Raw genomic sequence first — 21,587 nt, 5'->3', positions numbered from 1 at the left:
CTGTACTTACCAAAAGGGTGGAGGGGAGTCCAAGGCTCGGTAGAGTCCAAAACATTATGATTTATTTTTTATTTTTTGTATAATTTGGGGAGGGGATATAACAAATTATGTAAATGAACTGTATCTATACTTATATATATACTGATATGTCTATCGGTATGTTTATTTGTGTATTTTATATCTATACTGATATGTTTCTTTGCATAACCTGAATAAAAATGTACTGGAAAAAAAAATAGAAATACCATATTTTTTGCTCTATAAGACGCACCAGACCACAAGACGCACCTAGTTTTTGGAGGAGGAAAACAAGAAAAAAATTATTCTGAATCTCAGAAGCCAGAACAGCAAGAGGGATCACTGCGCGGTGAAAGCAGCAATCCCTCTTGCTGTTCTGGCTTCTAGTATAGCTGCGCAGCCTGCATTCGCTCCATAAGACGCACACACATTTCCCCTTACTTTTTAGGAGGGAAAAAGTGAGTCTTATAGAGCAAAAAATACGGTATGTATCTGGCTTCTACCAGTCAGCAAGTTTTGACATCTGCTGCTAACCTTGTAAGGAGTGAATGCTCTTTGTGCAAGCAAGGTCTTTTTAAAAGCCCTTCCTTGGGTCCCAAACATTGAAAAGACTACCTGGAGTTCCATCCACAGCCAGAGGCCTTGAGATGATCTCTGCAGATATTGGACCACAAAGTCTTTGGATGTCTTGCCCGCCTTCTTAAACTAGAATGCTACAGACATAGGTCAGACCCTGGGGCCATCTAGCCCATCATCTCTCCATGATTTCAGGCAGAAGTCTATGGCCGTCTTAACAAGAGATGTGGTACAGTGGTTAGAAGAAAGGAGATTCTGATTCAAAATCAGAAAGAACTTTCTAACAGTAACAGCTGTTTGACAGTGGAATGGTTTCTCCTTCATTGGAGGTTTTTAAGCAGAGGTTGGTTGGCCATCTGTCATGGGTGCTTTAGTTGATATTCCTGCACTGCAGGGGGTTGGACTAGAGGACCCTTGGGGTCCCTTACAATTCTACAATTCTGTGATTCTATGATTTGAGGGTTGGACTACGATATGGCAGACTAGGGTTCAAATAATCCCACTGGGTGACCTTGGGCCCATCACCGCCTTTCAGCCTAACCTACCTCAGAGGGTTGTTGTGGCGATGAAATGAGGAGGAGGGGGGAGAACCATGTATACCACCTTGTGCTCTTCGGAGAAAAGAAAGTAGGGGTATAAATGAAGTGCACAAATAAATAAATGAACATCAAAGACCAGACCTGGATTTTGCATGGAAACAAGGCACTCTATCCTAACCCTTCTTTCCCTAGGTCCTTCTCTTCAAGTTCCCTCTCCATGGCCTCGATCATTGTGGTGGACACGCCTGGCTTCCACAATCCCCGGCACCAGAAGAGAGAGCGTGCAGCGACTTTTGAGGAGTTCTGTCACAACTATACACAGGAGCGGCTGCAGGGCCTCTTCTACAAGAGAACCTTTGTGTCTACACTGGAGAGGTACCAGGAGGTGAGTCTCCACAATCTGGTAACTTCCAGGTTGGATTATTGCAACGCGCCCTACTTGGTGCTGCCCTTGAAGGCAACTTGGACACTCCAGCTGGTCCTAAATGCAGCAGCTAGATTACTGGCAGGGGTTGCCTATAAAACAGCTGCATTGGCTGCCAACTCATTTCCAGGCCCAATTTAAGGTGCTCACATCAGTGTTCAAAGCCTTAAATGACTCAGGCCAACAATACCTAAAATACCACCCACAGACCCCGTTGGGTGCTGAGATTGGAAGAGGGGGCCTCTTGGTTGTACCACTACTTTCAGAAGTTCAGGGGTCAGCAGCCCAGGAGAGGGCCTTCTCTGTGGCAGCCCTTAAGCTGTGGGAATCCCTCCCCAAGAGGGCACCTGGCACCTTCATTGTACAGCTTCTGGAAAATGCTGAAGATGCAGCTCTTTGCTCTGACCTTTGGCACTTGAGACACGTATTTTTAAAGACCCACTTAATCAATGTGAGTGTGAGTTGTTTAACCTGTTTTTAATGCTGTGTTTTAATTATTACAAACAACTGTGCTGTTGTGGTAAGTAGGTGGCGCTGTGGTCTAAACCACTGAGCCTATGGCTTGCTGATCGAAGGTCGGCAGTTTGAACGACGGGGTGAGCTCCCGTTGCTTGGTCCCTGCTCCTGCCAACCTAGCAGTTCGAAAGTACATCAAAGTGCAAGTAGATAAATAGGTACCGCTCCGGCGGGAAGATAAATGGTTTTTCTGTGTGCTGTTCTGGTTTCGCCAAAAGCGGCTTAGTCATGCTGGCCACATGACCCGGAAAAACTGTCTGCAGACAAACGCTGGCTTCCTCGGCCAGTAAAGCGAGGTGAGCACCGCAACCCCAGAGTCATTTGTGACTGGACTTAACTGTCAGGGGTCCTTTACCTTTTTTTACTGTGCTGTTGACCAAAAAAATGAGTATGCCTCGTACAGCGCTCCCTGTCAGGCTCCAAGCAGTTGCTTTTCTCTCTCTCTTTGCATGTGTGTGTTTGGGTCAGGATCAGGTGGACGTGGAAAAGCTGGGGATCACTAGACCAACAAATGAGAATAAGTTGGGATGCCCTGAGAGGGAAAAGCCAGTTAGCGGTTACGATCCAAAGCAGCCATAAAACGAAGGTAGCAGGAGCATCAGAGTGTTGTCCTAACACCAGAGGTGAATCGGTTGGATGGAAGAGTGAACTCTGAGGTTAAGCAGGCTGGTTCTGCAGCCTAGAAAATGCCCTTGAAACATCAAGCTCAGCAGAAGCAGAGTGTGGGTGGATCAGGAGGTGAGGCATGGGATCAAACCACTCCAGGCACCTTCTGATAGTTCAGCTCAAAACCCAGAGTCCTCTCCCTGAGAATGGAACAAAAAGTTGCAGTATGGAGTACTGCTATTCATTGTGCCTGCCAGCCAATCAGGCTCTTTCCATTCACACTTACTTACTTTTTACTTTGTCAAACCTTCATTAGGAATTAAAATTCTAAAATATATACAAATAATACTCCATCCCATTAACACCTTTCCCCCCTTCCCCTTCCCCAGATAGACACTCAGCATTCTCTGGCCCCTGAGCATCCTCACTGGCCTGTTTCAGGGCTTGCTTTCCCCCCTCCTTAAGATTTGCCCCCAAATATTTTTCTGCTTCTGCAACCCTTGAAGCCCCCGTTTTTGTCCCATCTTGGGCGAACCCCATCTTCATTTTGGGGAAAAGTGACAAGCGGGGTGCCGCAGGGTTCTCTCCTGGGCCATTGTTGTTCATCATTTTTATAAATGAAGGAATTGAGGGGGTGCTTATCAAATGTGCAGATGACACCAAACTGGGAGTGGTAGCTAATGCCACAGAAGACAGAATTGAGATTCAAAATGAGCTTAACAGAATTGGGAAATGGGCCCAGGCTAACAAAATGAATTTCAATAGGAACAAACTTAAGGTTCTGCACTTAGGCAGGAAGAACCAGATGCAGAAATATAAGATGGGGGACACCTGGCTTACTAGCAGTAAATATGAAAAGGATCTAGGGGTCTTGGTGGACAACAAGCTTAACATGTGTGTGATACAGGAGCAGCAAAAAAACCTAATACTATACTAGGCTACATCTAAAGAAGTCTAGTGTCCAGGACAAGGGAAGTAATAGCTCCACTCTATTCTGCCTTGGTGAGAAGAATATTGACAAGCTGGAAAAGTGTGCAAAGGTGGGCAGCCAAGATGATCAAGGATCTGGAAAGCAAGCCTTATGAGGAACAGTTGCTGGGTATGTTTAGCCTGGAAAAGAGGGCTGTCCCTCTTCTATGTAAGAGGGAACAAGCTTGTTTTCTCCTGCTCTGGCTTCAAGTTTCAAGAAAGGAGATTCCAGCTAAACATCAGGAAAAACTTTCTGACAGTAAGAGCTGTTTGAGAGAGGAACTGTCTCCCTAGGGAGGTTGTGGACCTTGAAGGTTTTTAAGTAGAAGCTGTATGGCCACCTGTCATGGATGCTTTAGTTGAGATTCCTGCATTGCATGGGTTGGAGTAGATGATCCTCAGGGTCCCTTTCAACTCTACAGTTCTATGATTCTATGATCTTTACTCAGCACCTGCATTTGCAAAGAATATATGATGAATGGGGTGTAGAATCCACAACATTTTCGTGGGGAAGCTCCCCATTTTAAGGAAATGACTAGGTCTTGTGTGGTGCATTCTCCCGACGTCCTCTTATTGTCAGGGCACCCATTGCTTATGAAGCCTGCTTAATATTTACCCCACCCCCGCCATTGCGACAAGAATGACTTGGAAGACGGGAGACAACTCTGGCTCCAGAGGAGTTGGCACTTCAAAGAGGTTGCTTTGATCAGCAAGCTTCAGAATGCCACCAAAGGCAGAGAGAAAAAGTAAAAATACACGACTATATTTTTTAAAAAATGTGTGAGATGGGTTCTTTTGTTCTATCACTCAAATATAAACTCTGTCTTTGTCCTTCATGTCTTCTAGGAAAATATTGAGGTGCCATTTGATCTCCCCGAAGTCTCCCCAGCAACCACAGTAGCCATTGCAGATCAAAACTCATCCCAGGTAATTAAGAAATGAAAGGGGTGTATGGAATGGGGGGAGGGAGGTGAGTGCTGCCATTTTGCCACTGCCTTGGCCTGGCAGGAATTTAAGTGCAATGCAGAATACCCAGTTGAGGGATCTTGTTTTTCTGTGAAGGATGCGGCTGTGTTTGCTGCTACATTAAGACTTTTCCTGTGGCAGAGAGTGAAGATGGAGAGCTTTGAAGTCTTTGTGGCAAGAGCAGAATGATCACCATAGGCCTGGAGGGATTGCTGGGAAATCAAAGGCAAAATTCACAACCATACTTTAAAACATTCAAAATTAAAATACTGAAACAGAGTAAAATTACCTCAACTTTCTTAGCATCTGCGTAGTTTAAACAATAACATTTTTGGCAGGTGCTGAAAAGTATACAGTGAATATGCTGGGAGCTGCCCTCTGAGTTTGCATGGAAAAGGCATGTTTATGCATGAAGGGTGGAGGTGCCCAAGACCATTATGGTGCCAAGGCAGGAAATGCAGGCAGCATTAAGATAAATTCAATAGTGTAAATACCGTATTTTTCGCTCTATAACACGCACCTGACCATAACACGCACATCGTTTTTAGAGGAGGAAAACAAGGAAAAAAATTCTGAATGAAACAGTGGATGTATCATTTTTGTGCTTCATGCTGTGGCCACAGACATGTGATCTGATGGTGAATTTGGGGTGATCCAATGCAAAGATCCTGAGGATCCATGTGGATCCATGCTTTTTAACCACATTTTTGCACCATTGCAGCCCCAGACAACAGTGGGTGCGTGATTTGGGGGGGGCAGGCTGCTGTGTGATCTGATGGTGAATTTGGGGTGGCCCAATCCAAAGATCCTGAGGATCCATGTGGATCCATGCTTTGTAACTACATTTTAAGTGGGGAGGGAAGGAAAAACCTAGAAGGGACAAGGAGCACGAGAGCGGTGTGCAGAGAAGCAGCTGGCTAAGAATGCAGGAGAGCGATTTAACGGGAGGGAGGAAAGGCAAAAGTTTCCCCAAACCGAAGCCAGCCAGCCCTCCCTCCTTCCCCCCCCCCTCTCCTGCATGTTTTCTGGCTGCCTGCGAGCACAGCCGGAGCACGGAGAGGAATTAGAGAGAAGGACGCTCTGCTTTCCCCTCTGCTTGCCTGGAGGGGAGGGGATTTGCCTGCTCTTTGTTCCGTTTGAGCAAACACAGCAATGAAACACAAGAAGGTGGGCAGTAAGACCCTGAGGCAGAATGCAGGAAAGCAGCAACTTCCTCTTTTCAGGTTTCCCTTCTCCGACGCAACACACGATTTGATTTTTGCTGATTTTTGTTCCTGCGCTGCCCTAGTCGGCTCCAGGGACACCCCACCCCCCACATTCGCTCAATAACACGCACAGACATTTCCCCTTCCTTTTTAGGAGAAAAAATCTGCGTATTATACAGAGAAAAATACGGTATGTTTTGATGGATGCAATAGTGGAAAACCGATTGGTATACTTTTTGTAAAATATGCAGAGATTTAAGATATGAACCAAGGGAAATGAAGAAGGGAAATGAACCAAGGAAAGAGAAGAAGAGAAATCATTGATATAATAAGGATGTAAAATGTTTATTTGAAATTGTAAAACAGAAAATTTAATAAAAATTATATATATATATTTAAAGGCAGGAAATGCAAACCACCCCGCACCATAGGTGGTAAATGCAAAACATAACCTTAATCCTAACATTAAATTGGTCTGGTGACCCGTCACAACTGACGTCACGGGCACTGTCCAATTGGAGGCTGGCACACTTGGTTCTCTCTCTCCAAGTGACAAAATTACAGTTTGGTTTCTGGGGGTGGCCTGTGGGTGGCAAATGATCTTTACTTGGAGTACTATCAACAGAAAAGTGATATGGATTGTGTTATGTATCAAGATGGAGGACATATGTCCCTCAGTTGCTGCTGGACTCCCATCAGCCCCAGGCAGAATGGTGAAGGCAAGATAGGAATTCCACTTCAGCAGTATCTGTAGGACCACAGGACCCATTCCTGTCTTTCAGCCTGAGAGACTGCCTATAAAAGTCCCAGGACACCATGTAGCCCATGAGCACCCTTGGAATGTTGAGAGTGCACTGTGCACGCCACCTTTGGGTGCTTTTCCTGTCACCAGGGTCACCCCCAGACATAGAGAGAGAGAGAGGGAGACTGAGGATGCACACACAGACTTTCTTTCTTTCTTCTCCAAGGGATGGGGATGAATATCTGATCCAGGAGAACCGAAATGCATTTTTCTTGCAGTTCCACGATTTTTACATGGAGCTCCTCTCAAAACACCCTCAAAGTAAAGCTTGCACTGGTCAAGCGCACAGTGAAAACCACAGAAATGCAGAATAGTGAGGATTTTCATAATTTTTACATAGGATCACATTCACAGCAAGCTTTCCAACAAATCACAGGACACATCTGTGGACATGCATAGAGGTGACCTATGATTTAGTAGGGATTTGGAGGGAATCCTTTGGTTTTTTTTAAAAAAAATATTATAAAGATCCAGAAGGTTCCATGTCTCAGATCCATGTTTTTGAACCATGGCAAGGCTGGATGATTTTTATGATTCTATCAGCAGTGACAGTTGTGATCTGTGATTTTGTGACAGTTTGGGGCCAGAGATTAGTAAACAGACTGTTAGGTTTCCAAGGGGTTGCTCGTGCGCAAGCAGGCAAATCTCTCCCTGGCTGGCTGCTAATGTAAACTTTATCTGTCCGGAGAGCCACTCACCCGTGGCTGACTCAATCGCTGGCAGAATCCGTGAGTGGGCATTTCTTAAACTTCCTCCAGCAAAGAAGCTCCTTCACGCCCAGTCTCCGCCTTCCCTCTCTGCGCGAAAGCCTTCTGCGCAGAGAGGGCGTGGGCAGCAGAGGAACCCTTCCCTCCCCGCTTGTCCCAGGCAAGGAGTCATGGGACCGCCTCCCCGCTTCCAACTCCTGCACCCCCTCTCCACTGGAGCTGCGTTTATTCTCTTCCCCAGAAGATGAGCTGCTTCTCCCGATCCCTGGAGGCTCTCTATAATCCCTCTGGCTTTTGCTCTCTCCATTCCGCACTGATGGCAGTTCCCTGGCACAAAGCTCTCTCTCTCTCTCTCTCTCTCTCTCTCTCTCTCTCTCTCTCTCTCTCTCTCTCTCTCTCTCTCTCTCTCTCTCTCGCAGTGCTCCCCTCCCCCATGCCTTCAGCACCCCACTTTCTCCCTTCCAGTCACCCCACTTTCTTTCTTCCAGATCCCTTTCCTTCCAACCTTCATGGATGCTCTGCTATCTGTTTCAATGCTCACCTGAGCTGTGAAAAGCACATAGAACTGAAATCAGAAGCTGGAAAGAGCAGCACACTTCCAGCTTCTTCCTTTTCCTCTAGGGGCTTTTCAAGCAGGCGGGAAAGGCAACCACTCTCACCCCTCACAAGAAGTATGGGTGGGGAGGCTTCAGGTGCTTCATGGGCACCAGGGGAAGTCCAGTGACCTCAGCAATACAATACCCAACTTACAATAGCTGGTCTGTTTCTCCTGCCCCTCTAGGTCCATGCCACCCCTGGGGGCCAGGCAGAAGACCCCAAGGGCCTGTTCTGGATTCTGGATGAGGAGGCCTTGATCCAAGGCTCTAGTGACAGCACTGCGCTCAACCGTCTATGCTCTTACTTTGTGAAGGAGGGTCCGATCAATGAAGGTAAAATGGAGGGGCCCTCAGCTCCTGTTGACATGGGGTTGGGGACATTATGTGGCTGGTTTGGTACAGGTCTGTCCACAGCCTGGCTCTTTAAGACTGCCCAGCCTCCATCCAAGGCTCCACTGTCTGCAAATGGGACTGTCTCTGGCCCATTGACCCTTGGGTTGCCCATCTCCCACCTATTGGCATCAGGGCATCTTCCTGGTCACATGATTGGCTGGATACAACCGCCTGTCAGTCAAGACTCATGGGAGGGTGGGGTCAAAGCCTTTCAAAGCTGGACTTGGTGAAGTGCCCTTTGTCCTCCATTCACCACCTCTGCTGCTACACCCAAGGAGACCAGAGGCCTGTTTTAAGTGTCCTGAATCTTCCAGCATTCAGCTTTGTTGGATGTCCTTGATTTCTAGAGTTATGAGAGAGGGTGGAAAGCTTTTCTGTATCCACTTTCTGCTTGCCAGGCATAATGTTATACACTTCTTTTACTCCTCTTTTCTCGAAGCTAAAATGTTCTGAACACTGCAACCTTTCTTCATAGGGGAGTTGCTCTACCCCCTCAATCATTTTAGTTGACCTTTTCAGAAATGACCTTTCATGTTTTAAGGGACAATGGGGCTCCCTGTGTGGATTCTAACCCTTGCTGAGAGCTCCCAAGTGGTACAAGGCAAGATTTCACCTAGGTCACTCATTCACACCATTTTGGAGCAGTGGCGTAGTGTGGGTTGTCAGCACCCGGGGCAAGGCAAGTAATTTGTGCCCCCTAACCATGGATTTGCGCCCCCTAACCCTAACTCTCAGATGTTGCGCCCGGTGCGGCCGCCCCCCCCCCTGCACCCCCACGCTACGCCACTGTTTTGGAGATTTCCCTTGCCATTCCTTGGAAAGTCCTTTTACCCCTCCCTTGGCCTGCACCTGCCATTTGCTCATTCCCTTTCCTCCCACTTAAGTAACCCTCTCCTATTTTGTCGATGTCTCTTCACTGCAGGACAGGGATCCCTGCGCAAGTGTGAGCAGGCCCTGCAGTTCGAGATCGCCCACCAGCTCGGCCAAGACCCCGTCCGCTATGATGCCACTGGCTGGGTGAACAAAGCCAAGTGGAACCTCTCAGTGCAGAATGCCATCCAAGTCCTGCAGGAGTCGAAAATGTAAGTTCTTCTGCATGCAGAATTCCATGCCAGAGGCAGCGCCAAACTCAGGTCCTGGGGGAAGTTTATCTGTTTAGTTTTATTTCATGCAATTTATTTATCACTTGATATTGGAATTTGAACTCCTCACCCAATAAAGCTAAGAGGGAGGAGATGCAGTCGTTCATATTGTGCTTCAGAATTAATTGATTAAATTCAATGCCCAGTGGTGTGCTGATGGCTGGTTTTAAAAGGGATCAGCATCGGGGAGAATTGAAGGCCCACAGAAGGACAGGAACACAAGTGGAAACTGCTATTAAGTCACGATGACATGGCAGTCTCCCATCACCATGATTCATAAATAAGTGGAACACATTCAGCTATGTGTTGGAAATGCCCCAGAGCAAGAGGGAGATTGCTATCACATGTGGTGGGGTTGTTAACTAGCAAAAAAGGTATTGGAATTTAATTTAAGTACCAAGTGGAAAATATATTAGGAGATGCCATCCCACAAGACCCCAGTTTTTTGTTAAATTATATGAATGACTTGGTAAAAGCAAGCAGAAAAAAATATTATTTACAAGTAATAATAATAATATAATAATAATAATTTATTATTTATACCCCGCCCATCTGCCTGGGTTTCCCCAGCCACTCTGGGTGGCTCCCAACAGAATATTAAAAACACAATACAGCACTGAATGTTAAAAACTTCCCTAAACAGGACTGCCTTCAGATGTCTTTTAAAAGTAGGATAGTTGCTTATTTCCTTGACATCTGATGGGAGGATGTTCCACAGGGCGGGCGCCACCACCGAGAAGGCCCTCTGCCTTGTTCCCTGTAACTTCGCTTCTCACAGCGAGGGAACTGCCAGAAGGCCCTTGGAGCTGGACCTCAGTGTCCAGATAGAACAATGGGAGTGGAGGCACTCCTTCAGGTATACTGGGCCGAGGCCGTTTAGGGCTTTAAAGGTCAGCACCAACACTTTGAATTGTGCTTGGAAATGTACTGGAAGCCAATGCAGGTCTCTTCAAGAGGCCACAGAGAATCCCATCTCTAAGGGAGCAGTCAGGAAAAATGGGGAAGGTGATGTTGCACCAGAGGGAGAAGAAGCACCTTTGCAAGGTAAACTGAGGCAGAGGCAGAGTCACCTAATTTTTGGAGGGTGGTGGGTATGGCGAGGACACCTCAGCCAAACAGCTTAGAACATTTTAAAATTTTATTTAATTAATATCTGCAAAATCAGTCCTGCATCTCTGCCCATTTAGCACTCTCTCCCCTTTCTCTGCACTGGTTGCCTTCCTTCCCTTAATGAACAATAGAACTTTAATTTGAATTGGAACATCCCCTGGGGATTTGAAATCTCCATGATTGGAGGCGAAAGTGATTCGCTTTCAGAAGGCAGCCTGTGGCCCCTGCTCCTCCTCCCATTAATCCCAAAAAAGGAGGAGGAGGAGGAGGAGGAGGAGGAGGAAGAGGAAGAGGAAGAGCAAGAGCAAGAGCAAGAGCAAGAGCAAGAGCAAGAGCAAGAAAGAAGAAGAAGAAGAAGAAGAAGAAGAAGAAGAAGAAGAAGAAGAAGAAGAAGAAGAGGAGGAGGAGGAGGCTTAAAAATGTACATTTATGGTTGGCTGGGAAGCAGCTAGGAATATTAATTCCATAAGGTGAAGATCTAAGGATGTTAATGTTTAAGTTAAATTTCATTTATGGTTGGTTTCCTCTTTAGCCCCACGCAGCCTCTCCCAGCTGGAGAGGTTGCGCGCAGCTATGGCAGAAGCCTCTTCTGCCTGCGTGCCTTTCTGCTGCTCCCCAACCTGCTCTTTGGGGCTGGCGGGGGGGTTCCCCCCACCAGCCCCAAAGAGCAGGTCGAAAGGAACCCAAAGCCTCCAGAGTGCAGCGGGAACTCCCACCGTGCTCCAGAGGCTTTGGGTTGCCTTCACTGAAGCCTGGAGAGCGAGAGGGGTCGGTGTGCATCGACCCCTCTTGCTCTCCAGTCTTCCAAGGTAGCCACCTGAAGGCGACTGAAGGCACCTTGAACGGCACCTTCTGCGCTGGGCAGAGAGGGGGAGATTTTTTTTTCTTGTTCTCCCCCTCTAAAACAAGGTGCGTCCTATGGTCGGGTGCGTCCTATAGAGCGAACAATACGGTAAACCTTCTGACGGTAAGAGCTGTTTGACAGTGGAATGGGCAATGGAGGTTTTTAAGCAGAGGCTGGATGGCCAAGTGTCTGGGGTGCTTTAGCTGAGTTCCTGCATTTCAGGGGGTTGGACCAGATGACCCTTGGAATCTCTTCCAACTCTACAATTCTATGATTCTAAGTGAGTGGGGCATGTGGAGAGGAGCAGCAGGAGCTGAGCCCTGCTGCCTCTGCTGCCCACAGCAACTCCTGGACGGTCTTCTTAAATGATTAATGGGTCATGTATAATGACATCACTCTTGTGACATTGCTAGGGGCTGCCCCTTGGTCTCAGGTTTGGGCCCTGAAATCTCAGGCTCTGGGATGCTTCTGACCTTGCAACCCTATTTTGGAGATGCACAAGGATCTCCCTCCCTCCCTTACACACACTAACCAAGGCCCATCTTATACCATACAATGGCAGCTCTTAAGGTTGGGTGATGTATTTCCCTCTCCACAGAGACCCTCTGAAGAAACTATTTCTGTTGCGGTCCAAAGTGCCCCTGATATGCCGGTCTGTTGCGGGACTGGAGGGGAACTCCCAGCAAGCACTGCAGCGAGTTGGCTGCGTGAGGAAGACTTTCACTAGCAGCTTTGCAGCTGTGAAGAAGAAGTCTGTGTGTGCTCAGATCAAGCTTCAGCTGGTGAGCGAAAGGGTTGCCTAGAACTGGCAGAGGGGCCCAGGACTTTTTTATGCATCAAGCCCAGTTTTCCTTTAAGTTATTCAGTTATTATGCTGTTGTATGCCCCCCAGTCCCCAAGTGGCATGAGGCTCCAGGGGTGCCTGCACTTTCCTGGGGTTTGGTTTCCTTGGAATGAAGTTCAGCCATGTCAATGTGAAAGTCTTTAGGCTATAGGGCTTTATTTTCACATGTATACACCTGAGCACAGGATGTATGGGTTCATAATGTTGACTCCCCAACAGATTTTGTTTCCCCATAGGGTTCCAGGGGACCCCCAAACTCACAGCTTTGAATCTCAAATTTCCAGCATGAGCCAAAATTCTTTCCCCCACCCCACACGTCATGGCTTATTGTTCTCCCCACAAGGATGATGTGGCATCCAGCCAAGCGAGGTGGGAAATGCCTGCCCATTTTCCTCTATGGCAATAGAGCAATCACTTTGGGCAAGTAAATGACAGTACTTAACTGGCCAGCCAAGGGCTTTACCTTAACCGAGGAACTACTATGACTGGTTCAGCAGGTTTCCTCTCATAAATTCTAACCCCACACACAGTGGATCACAGATTTGGGATCTGCAATCAAACCAATACATTTATCCTCCCCCAACCTGGGGCCTTCCATATTTTCTTACTTGAACTTCCATCAGCCTCAGCATCATACAGCTGTGCTGACAAACCTCTGGAGGGCACCACGTGGTGAAAGTTGTTGTAAAGGTAATGGGACCCCTGACCATTAGGTCCAGTCGTGACCGACTCTGGGGTTGCGGCGCTCATCTCGCTTTATTGGCTGAGGGAGCCAGCGTACAGCAGCGCACGGAAACAGAAAGTTGTTGTACATACCATATTTACTCAAATCTAATGCTCACCTTTATTGGCCAAATTACACTGTGAAAATTAAGATGCCATTAGATTCGATGGCACATTGACATTCACTAGCAAATACTTTTTTTGGTTTCAAGGTTCTGAAAATTGAGGTGCGCATTAGATTCGATGGCACATTAGACTCAAGTAAATATGGTATTTTGGATGCGATACTTGGTATTTTTCCAGGGAGTCTTCAGTTAGTGAGCTTTTCCCATTCTATGATTTTTAAAAAGAGTATTATGCACAACGGTTTGTAAGAGAGGATGGAGGCAGCTTTTGAAACCTCACCAGGGAAAACCAAGTGCTAGGTTTTTATTATTTCTCCAATTTTTTTTTTAAAAAACAACAACAGCTTTAGCAACTTGAGAGTCTGATTGACAAGGCAGAAAACAAATATTTTTCTATTTGAGTGTTTCTAGATACTTAGCAGTTCCATTTACTTGATGCCGTTTTTTCTGTGAACAGACAGTGGTCTTAAGAATGTTATCTATGTGGTTTTTATTGCTGCTCTGGCTGATTTTATTATTATTTGTGTGGTTGGCTTTTATTTGAAACTTTTTTGCTACATTATGATGTCTTTTGTCCCTGTTTATTTTATTGATTGATTGCATTTATATCCCGCCTTCCTTCTTCCAAAGAGCTCAAGGCACATGTAATATACCTGCTTCTTCCCGCTGCATGTTATCCTCACAAAAACCCTGTGAGGTGGGTTAGGCTGTGAGTTTGTGACTGCCTCAGGGAGCTCCATGGCAGAGTGGGGATTCAAACCTGCACTTTGCAATCAGATGCAAAAAGTGGGTGGGTGGATGAGAGAGTAAGAGAGAGAAGTGAAAAAGAGGTTGACTGTCCAGAGTTTCCTGTGAAGAGGGATTGATCGTTGACCCTCTCTGGAAATTGTAACTCTGGAATAACAACTTTTGTATGGTGTGAATGTGGTCTATAATCTTCAAGCAGAAGATCAGGAACTCAATTCCTTTGTGTTTTTCTCCACTTCCGTAGGATTCTCTCATCAACCTAGTGAAGAGATCCCAGATTCACTTTGTCCATTGCCTCATTGCAAGAACAGAAATGGACAGAGAAGGAGGCACCGTTCTGCAGTCCTGTCTGATGCCAGGGGGAACAGCAGCAGGATGGGACATCTCCGCCCTTCGAGCCCAGCTCTCCGGGGGCCAGATATTGGATGCATTACGGCTCAGCAGGATAGGTGCAGGAGGGTTTCTGTTGCATGGAATGGCTGGGGGCATCCTGCATCTACTCATTGGGTAGACATTTATAAAAAGAGGCATGGCATGGAAAAAGTGGATGAGGAATATTTTTCTCTCACTCTCTCATAACACTTGAACACATGGACATCCAAAGAAGCTGAATGTTGGAGGACTCAGGACAGATGAAAGAAAGTCCTTCTTCATGTAGCACATAGTTAAACTATGGAACTTCCTCCCACAGGAGGCAGTCCAGATGGCTTTAGAAGAGAATTAGTCAATTTCATGGAGGAGGAGAGGGCTATCGAGGGCTCCTAGCCAGGAGGGCTCTGCTCTGCCTCCACAGTTGGAGGTTGTAATGCTTCTGAATGCCAGTTTCTGGAAGCCACAGGAGGGGAGAGGGATGTTGTGCATGGATCCTGCTTACAGATTTCCCGTTGAGGCCACTGGTTGGCCACTGTGAGAACAGGATGCTGGACTAGATGGGTTACCTTTTGCTTGACCTAGAAGCCAGACTCTGTTTATGTTCTTAGGGTGCTTGACTCGGTGCAGGGAGTGTTACAGTTCCTCTGCAGCAGGGCAGGAGAACCTGCTGCCCTCTGGATATTGTTAGACTCCCATCTCTCATCAGCCCCAACCAGCATGGCCTGTGGGCAGGAATGATGCAAGTTGGAGGGCTGTAGCATGACTAGAGAATTGGATCCAGCCAGAGGGCTGGATTCCTAAGTACCCCATCTCCTTGTGACCCAACCTTGGCAAGTGGGTGGGACTGATGACACTGGGTGATTGACACCTGTCAAAGTTCCAGGATCAGCTGAGTGGTGGTGAAGTCAAACTACTTTAAAGAGGTGCTTGCTGCACCAGTTTCATCACACTGCACTGCTGGGAAGAGAGAAGGAGCATGGAAAGGAGACGGTTCATCTTTGCTCTCAGTTTTATGTTTTCATCAGATGTGTGAGGTCTTTTCTTTTGTTTTCTTGTTATAAATTTTATTAAGGTTTATAGAGAAAAATAAAAAACTTAATATCTTCCCCCCCTTTTAAACCAAACTAAGACTTTTATCTAGATACAGTGAAAACATAAAAAGGGGAGGAGAGAGAAAGAAAAAAAGAAAAGGAAAGGAAAAGAATAGAAAGGAGGTTAAAAGAAAAAGATAGAAAAATAAGATTTAGAAAGTAAAGTACTTCTGCTATATAAAAACAGTATTCACTTTGTCCAATCCAATATAACACCCAACAAAGCCACTTTCTATACACAAACATTATGTTCAATCCTCAAATCCAAATATCATTATTTCTTTTTCTTTTTCATGCAAAAAGTCTGTGACAGGTTTCCAGTCTTTAACAAATGTTAATAATGACTTTTCTCTGATTAAACATGTCATTTTCGTCATCTCAGCTAAGTCTCTTAGTTTTAACAGTCATTCTTCCATTGTTGGAAATGATGGGTCCTTCCAGCTTGGTGCCTGTAAAAGTTTCGCAGCTGTGATCATATATTGAAACAAAGTTCCATATTCCTTTTGTAACTGTATATCCATAAGTCCCAGCAGACAGAGTTCTGGCTCCAGTTGATAATTAATCTTAAATGTTCTCCATATCAGTGTATGTATTTCTATCTTTTTTTCCTTTTATTTTTTTGCTTTTTTATGTGTCCACCAAGCATGATAAAATGTCCCTTAATGTTCTTTACATTTCCAACAAATATTTATATAATATAGTTTCTAAATAATTTCTTTTAAAAAGGATTTGTTAGGTCTTGAGGATTTGCCAGGTTTCTGGTGGGTTGGTTTGGATAAGCAAGGCAGTCAGAGCACTAGTTGCTGGTGGCAGTGTGGAAGACCCACATTCAAATCCTTACTTAGTTGTGGAACTATTTGAGACTGTTGGTGTTTGATCTGAGTGCATGTCACAGGCTCCTGGGGCTTCCCAGAAGGTTGCCAGGGGTTCCTGATAATGAAACACGAACATATTAGGGATACCTATGCGTAAAAAAATGAAAACCCTAGTGACAATAATGTAGAAAATGCATTATGCTGGGGAAAATTACTTCCAAAAATGTATATGAACAGAAAGCCAAACAGCATATGAAAATATGCACTTTAGGAAAGATACACTCTCAAATTTGGAGGGAGACTTTTAAAAATTAAAATTGCAAACTGATGTGGGAATGTGGCAAACTGAATTTAAGATTATAAAAATGAGAAACTGAAAGAGAAACAGATGGATTTGCCAGTCTTTGGGAGGTGGCCTCAGTGGCTTCTTATCCTCTGGCAACTGAGTGAGCCCTGGGAGGAACCAGACTCTCCTTTGCCAAATCTGCTCAGTCCCTCAGCAAATGCCCCTTTTGCTTGCCTTGCAGGGTACGCAGATCGTATGGTGCGCACGCAGTTCCGACACCAGTTCCAGATCCTGGCTCAGCCAATGATGAAAAAATACAGCTCAGCCTATGAGATGACAGATGAAAATAAGGTGAGCCATGGGCGGAGGATGAGCAAAGACACCACAGGCAGCAGAGGCACTTTAGAAATATTAATATATTTCGGCTAAGTTGCTGCTGTTTTTGCTGCTGCTGCTGCTTATAACAATAATAAACAAATACTGCTTGTTGTATAATGGTCCAGAAATGTGCTTCCATATCATCATTCACCTGAAATATTGTTATTTACCTGCTATTATAGGTGTAATAGCATTGGCTCATCATTGTGTTATGAAGGTGCCTATCTAATAAAAAAGAAAAAATAAATGGGAAGAAAAAGAGATTGTTATATAAGGAAGACCATATAAACAGACATCATGAAACCATCTGTTAGAATATTAAGAACCTGTTAACATAAATCCCTTTAAAAAGGGGGTGAGGAGAAATATATCTATACTCAAAAAATAAAGTAATATATATTAATATGGGGGGAAATCGCTGAAAAGATAACTGAAAAGGAGAATCAGAAAATACAAATTGCATAGTTAGATTAATTGCAGACAAATTACAAGCTAAAAATTTCATGTAAGATTAAAGTAATTCCAAATTCTATTAATTCAACTCCCTCCCCAATTATACTGATTAAATCAGACAAAATGGATTAAATAAACGAGAATGAATTAACTTCTATTATTATTATTTATTATTTCTGTGTTAACTGATACTACTAGGTGACATTAATAATCAAGTGGCTGTCAAAAAATACATTTATCCAGAGAGATCAGAGGCTATAATATAAGCAAACAAAGAAGAAGAGGAGGGATGAAGAACAGTGGCTAAATTCTTGAAAATTCAGCCCCCCCCCCCCCGCTTCTGCATAATGGAAGCCTCTGTGCAAAATTGATCTCCTTCTCTTAATTTTCTGAGGGATTTTGCAAGCTCCTTCACAGATTCTTCCCCCGCTTACAAATCCCAATTGCAATGAGGCTGTGTGTGAACCAACTGCTGTGTATTCAGGGGGCATCACACAGCTGGGAGCTGAATTGCAGATGTGTGTGTGTGAGAGAGAGAGAGAGAGAGAGAGAGAGCGCATGAGAGAGCGCTGCATGGGGCAACAAAGGCTGTGCATGTGCATTTCAGTTAAGACTTCAGGTTTCAAAAAGAAAATCTTGACAGTCAGAAAAGGTCAATGTTGTTACTTGGTGCTGCGGGGAAATCAAGGGTATGGGTTGAGGAATGCAGCTTTTCCCTATTCTTAGTTTTATTCTTTCATTGGAAGTTTTGCCAAGCTGTTGGTGGGTTGGGCTGGTTACATAAGGCAGGCAAGATAGTCATGTTGGTCCCACGAATGTCAGAATTCCCTTGGTCCCATGACATCAGAGGCACGGTGAGAGCAAGCCTTTCCTGTGGCCGCTTCCATGCTGTGGAATCTCATCCCAAGAAAGGCTAGACAGGCTCCCAGTTTCTCATCCTTCTGCCAGCAGGCTAAGGCCTTCCTGTCCAGACAGGACTTTGGAAACTGAGGTGCAGACAGTCCTGAACACTGAGCATCTGTAAGGTCAAACTGCATTTTAATTGCTGATTCTAAATGTGTTTTGATGTGTTTTAACTAGTATAATTTTTCAAGTGGTCTGTTCTTGAAGACCCATGTTCAATCCTTTTCTTACCTACAGAAATCTTTGGCTCCGTTGGTGTTTGATTTGACTTCTGTCACAGACTTCTGAGGCTCATTGGAAGGTTGCAAGGGGTTTTGGATAATGCAGAGATCAATAATGGGGGACAAGCCCCCATTCTCTCCCCCCCAGGTTCTGCTTATTGGGTAGAAAAGGAGATGTGGAGAGTTTCATTCCTATGTCTTCTCCCTTTCTCTTCAGGCTCTGGAGGAGCTCATCCAGGCCCTCAATTTGGAGAAGAAGACCATTGCTGTGGGTCGCACTCAGGTACAGGGGAAGTCAACGGGGGTCCTGAGCTCACCCTGTTATTAATGCCAGCTTTTGAGTTGTCCCTTTGGCATCCCCTACTTTTATCCTGCTCGGATCCTGTGGCTTGATTTTCTCTCTCTTTCTTTCTGGGCAGGTGTTCCTGAAAGCTGGAGTCCTCTCTAGGCTAGAAAAGCAGAGGGAAAAACTGGTGTCTCAGAATCTGATTTTCCTCCAAGCAGCTTGCAAGGGGTTTCTCTCCCGTCAGAAATATAAGAAATTAAAGGTAACCTCTTCTTTGAAGATTAGCAAAGCCAGGGGTTATTGTCATGGTAAATGTTGACATCTCTTGGGATGCTGCTGAGCAAATCCACCACAACGGCTTCTTCATAGCTGTGATTTTGCTGTCGTAAACAACTTTGGGCAAATAAATAAATAAATAAATAAATTTTTGAAATATGGAAACCCTAGCTTAAGACTCCCTAATGAAATAGCATCCAGCACCTGTGAAGGCCATCTGCTCCACTCTGAACCAGCTCTTTTCCTGCGTCAGTTACTTCAGGGGCTTCCCTTGCACTTGCTTTGGAAGCTGCAGTTGGCTACAGCACGATTGCGGAGAGGAGGGAGGCCTTGTCAGCATATCATTCCTGTGCTCAGTGGTCTGCACTGGTTGCCCATTTGCTAGCGGGCCAAGTTCATGGTGTTACTGTTACTACATAAAGTCCTTAACAACTTGGGATCAGTTTAGTTGCCAGATGCACCCACTCAACTGCTTTCATCTGCGGAATTGGCATTGTTCTGGGTGCCCCATAATCCCTGTTCTGCATTTATAAGAACTCTGTCCTTTAGTGTGGCAGCAGCTACACTTTGGAACTCCCTGCCTAGTGCTACCAGGCAGGCGCCTTTGCTCTACTCTTTTTGGCACCTGCTAAAAACATATTTGTTTAGGAAAACCTACCTAGATGTTTACAAAGTCTACTGTTATTTTAACATTTTGAAAGTCTTAAATTATTGCTATTATTTTTTCTTATTGATAAGTTCATTGTTATCTCCTTTTTGTAAATCATTTCAAGCTTTTTATAAAAATCAATCAAGCAGTGTATAAATGTTATGAAATAAATAATAGGGAGGAATTGTGCTGTTATGCTTGCTCCATCAGCACAAGCATTTCTGTTTCCCAGACAGAACAATCTCCCCTCTCTTCTCTGCCCCATGCAGTGTTGGGGGTGGGACTGGGCGGAGGGAATGTTTGCTGCCACTGTTTAGTAGTTGAACCTGAGCCCCAGTGCCCAGGTTAGCCCAGGGCAGAGTTCCCTCTCTCCACAGCTGCCTGGGATGGTTTGCTCCCTCTGGGCTCTGAGGGGGACTCCTGCTCTCCTTTCAGATTCAGCGTTTGGCTGCTCGGTGCATCCAGAAGAACTTGGCCATCTTCAAAGCTGTGAAGGGCTGGCCCTGGTGGCAACTGATGTGTGGCATCCGGCCACTGTTGAGCACCAGCCTTGCAGAAGGTCAGCTCCGAGTCAGAGAGGTAGGTGACAACTGTGAAGGACAGGTGAGGACAGACATGGTGAGGTAGACCTCTGAGGGGTTCTGCTGGGACTCCCATGAGCCACAGAGCAAAGCCACTGTCCATATCATTCTTTTCTATACTTTTGGCACCAACTCTATTGGGGAAATTGAATGAATAGAGATATGGAATGGGAAATTATAGAACCCCCAAAGTCATCATGTTCAGTACTTCAGTAATTACTAGAACAGTGCTTAAAAGGTGCTGTCTCAGAGGGCCCATAGATCTGTGATAGGCAAGGGAACTTCCTTGGCATGCAGAAGTCCCAGGTTTGATCTGCAGCAACTTCAGTTAGAAGGATCAGGTCACAGGCTGATGCAAAAGAGACAATTTCAAAAGGATTAGACAAGTTCAAGAACGTGAGGGCTGTCACTGTCTACTGGCCATTGCAGTTTTGCTTCCACAGCTGGAAGCAGCAATGCTTCTGGACACCCCAGGAGAGGAGAGGGCTCTTGTGCTTGGATCCTGCTTGGGGGTTTCCCATAATAGGCATCTGGGTGGCTACTCTGAGGTCAGGATGCTGGCCTGTTCCCGCAAACTGTTCTTATGTTCTGATGAAATACAAATAATCTGAGCCAATACAAGGCATCTTTGCCTGCCTGCCTGCCTGTTTATATCTTACCTGTTGCCATTTGACCAACCAGCCAACTGCTGAACCTAAAACATTTTGTAAATGAAATATGTCACTTTCCCTTCATCACAGCATCCTGTCGCATTGTGGTGTGACCAAGCCTGACGGAACCCATGTGGCAAATGAATAGGTGGACTTGATTCTCACTGGCGAGTCCCCAGGGGCTAGTTTATGTTTTGCCTCAGTGGTGTCCCCGAGTGCGCACCATTTAATTTCTCCCCTCTTAGCAGTAGGTGGCTGCCGCCCAGCACTTTGCCCTTCAGTGGGTGATGGCTTCCCACTTCCCAGCAGCCAAATGGGCTGGTTGTTGAGGATGATAGGAGCTGGGGCCCAGCCGCCCCTGGAGGGGCCCACAGGACTCTCACCCTTGCTATCCACCCATAGCAACCTCAGTTTTCCTTATGTAGCTAACATGACATCATGGAATGCTGACTCCTTGTGGAAAAGGAAATGGAAAATGGGAAGGGAAGTGAATAGAACAGCTGCTGGCTGGACACTTGAATAGGAGCGTTCAACGCTGTGGGGTTTTGTCACAGTGCCAACTTCTGCTCACACTAAGTGCAAAACCTCTCTGTCAAGGCTGATGCTTGGTGGTCCCATCGCCTCCAAGAATCATTGCATGAAGTGGGGGTGCATTGGTGGTGCTGTTGAAGTATACATTGTGGTTGTACCTGCACACACCCCAGACACACAACTAGGGAAGCACACAACTGCTCTCTCTCTCTCTCTCTCGCTCTCTCTCTCTCTCTCTCTCTC

The 21,587-nt window shown here is 45.7% G+C and overlaps 1 protein-coding gene across 1 annotated transcript in view; it reads left to right on the top strand.

Moving 5' to 3' along the window:
- The window catches only part of MYO18B (myosin XVIIIB), a 258,709-nt gene that overhangs the window by 108,052 nt on the left and 129,070 nt on the right, over positions 1-21,587 (top strand). The window contains exons 16-25 of the mRNA XM_081892930.1: positions 1,326-1,518; positions 4,495-4,575; positions 8,110-8,257; positions 9,240-9,399; positions 12,012-12,195; positions 14,097-14,301; positions 16,658-16,767; positions 18,589-18,654; positions 18,791-18,919; positions 20,018-20,161. Coding sequence (XP_081749056.1) covers positions 1,326-1,518; positions 4,495-4,575; positions 8,110-8,257; positions 9,240-9,399; positions 12,012-12,195; positions 14,097-14,301; positions 16,658-16,767; positions 18,589-18,654; positions 18,791-18,919; positions 20,018-20,161 — 1,420 coding nt within the window. The remainder of the gene's footprint in view (positions 1-1,325; positions 1,519-4,494; positions 4,576-8,109; positions 8,258-9,239; positions 9,400-12,011; positions 12,196-14,096; positions 14,302-16,657; positions 16,768-18,588; positions 18,655-18,790; positions 18,920-20,017; positions 20,162-21,587) is intronic.

The sequence above is a fragment of the Podarcis melisellensis genome, assembly GCF_964234715.1.
Source record: "Podarcis melisellensis genome assembly, chromosome: 16".
Lineage (NCBI taxonomy): Eukaryota > Metazoa > Chordata > Lepidosauria > Squamata > Lacertidae > Podarcis > Podarcis melisellensis.
This window is presented reverse-complemented; position numbering and strand designations above follow the sequence as displayed.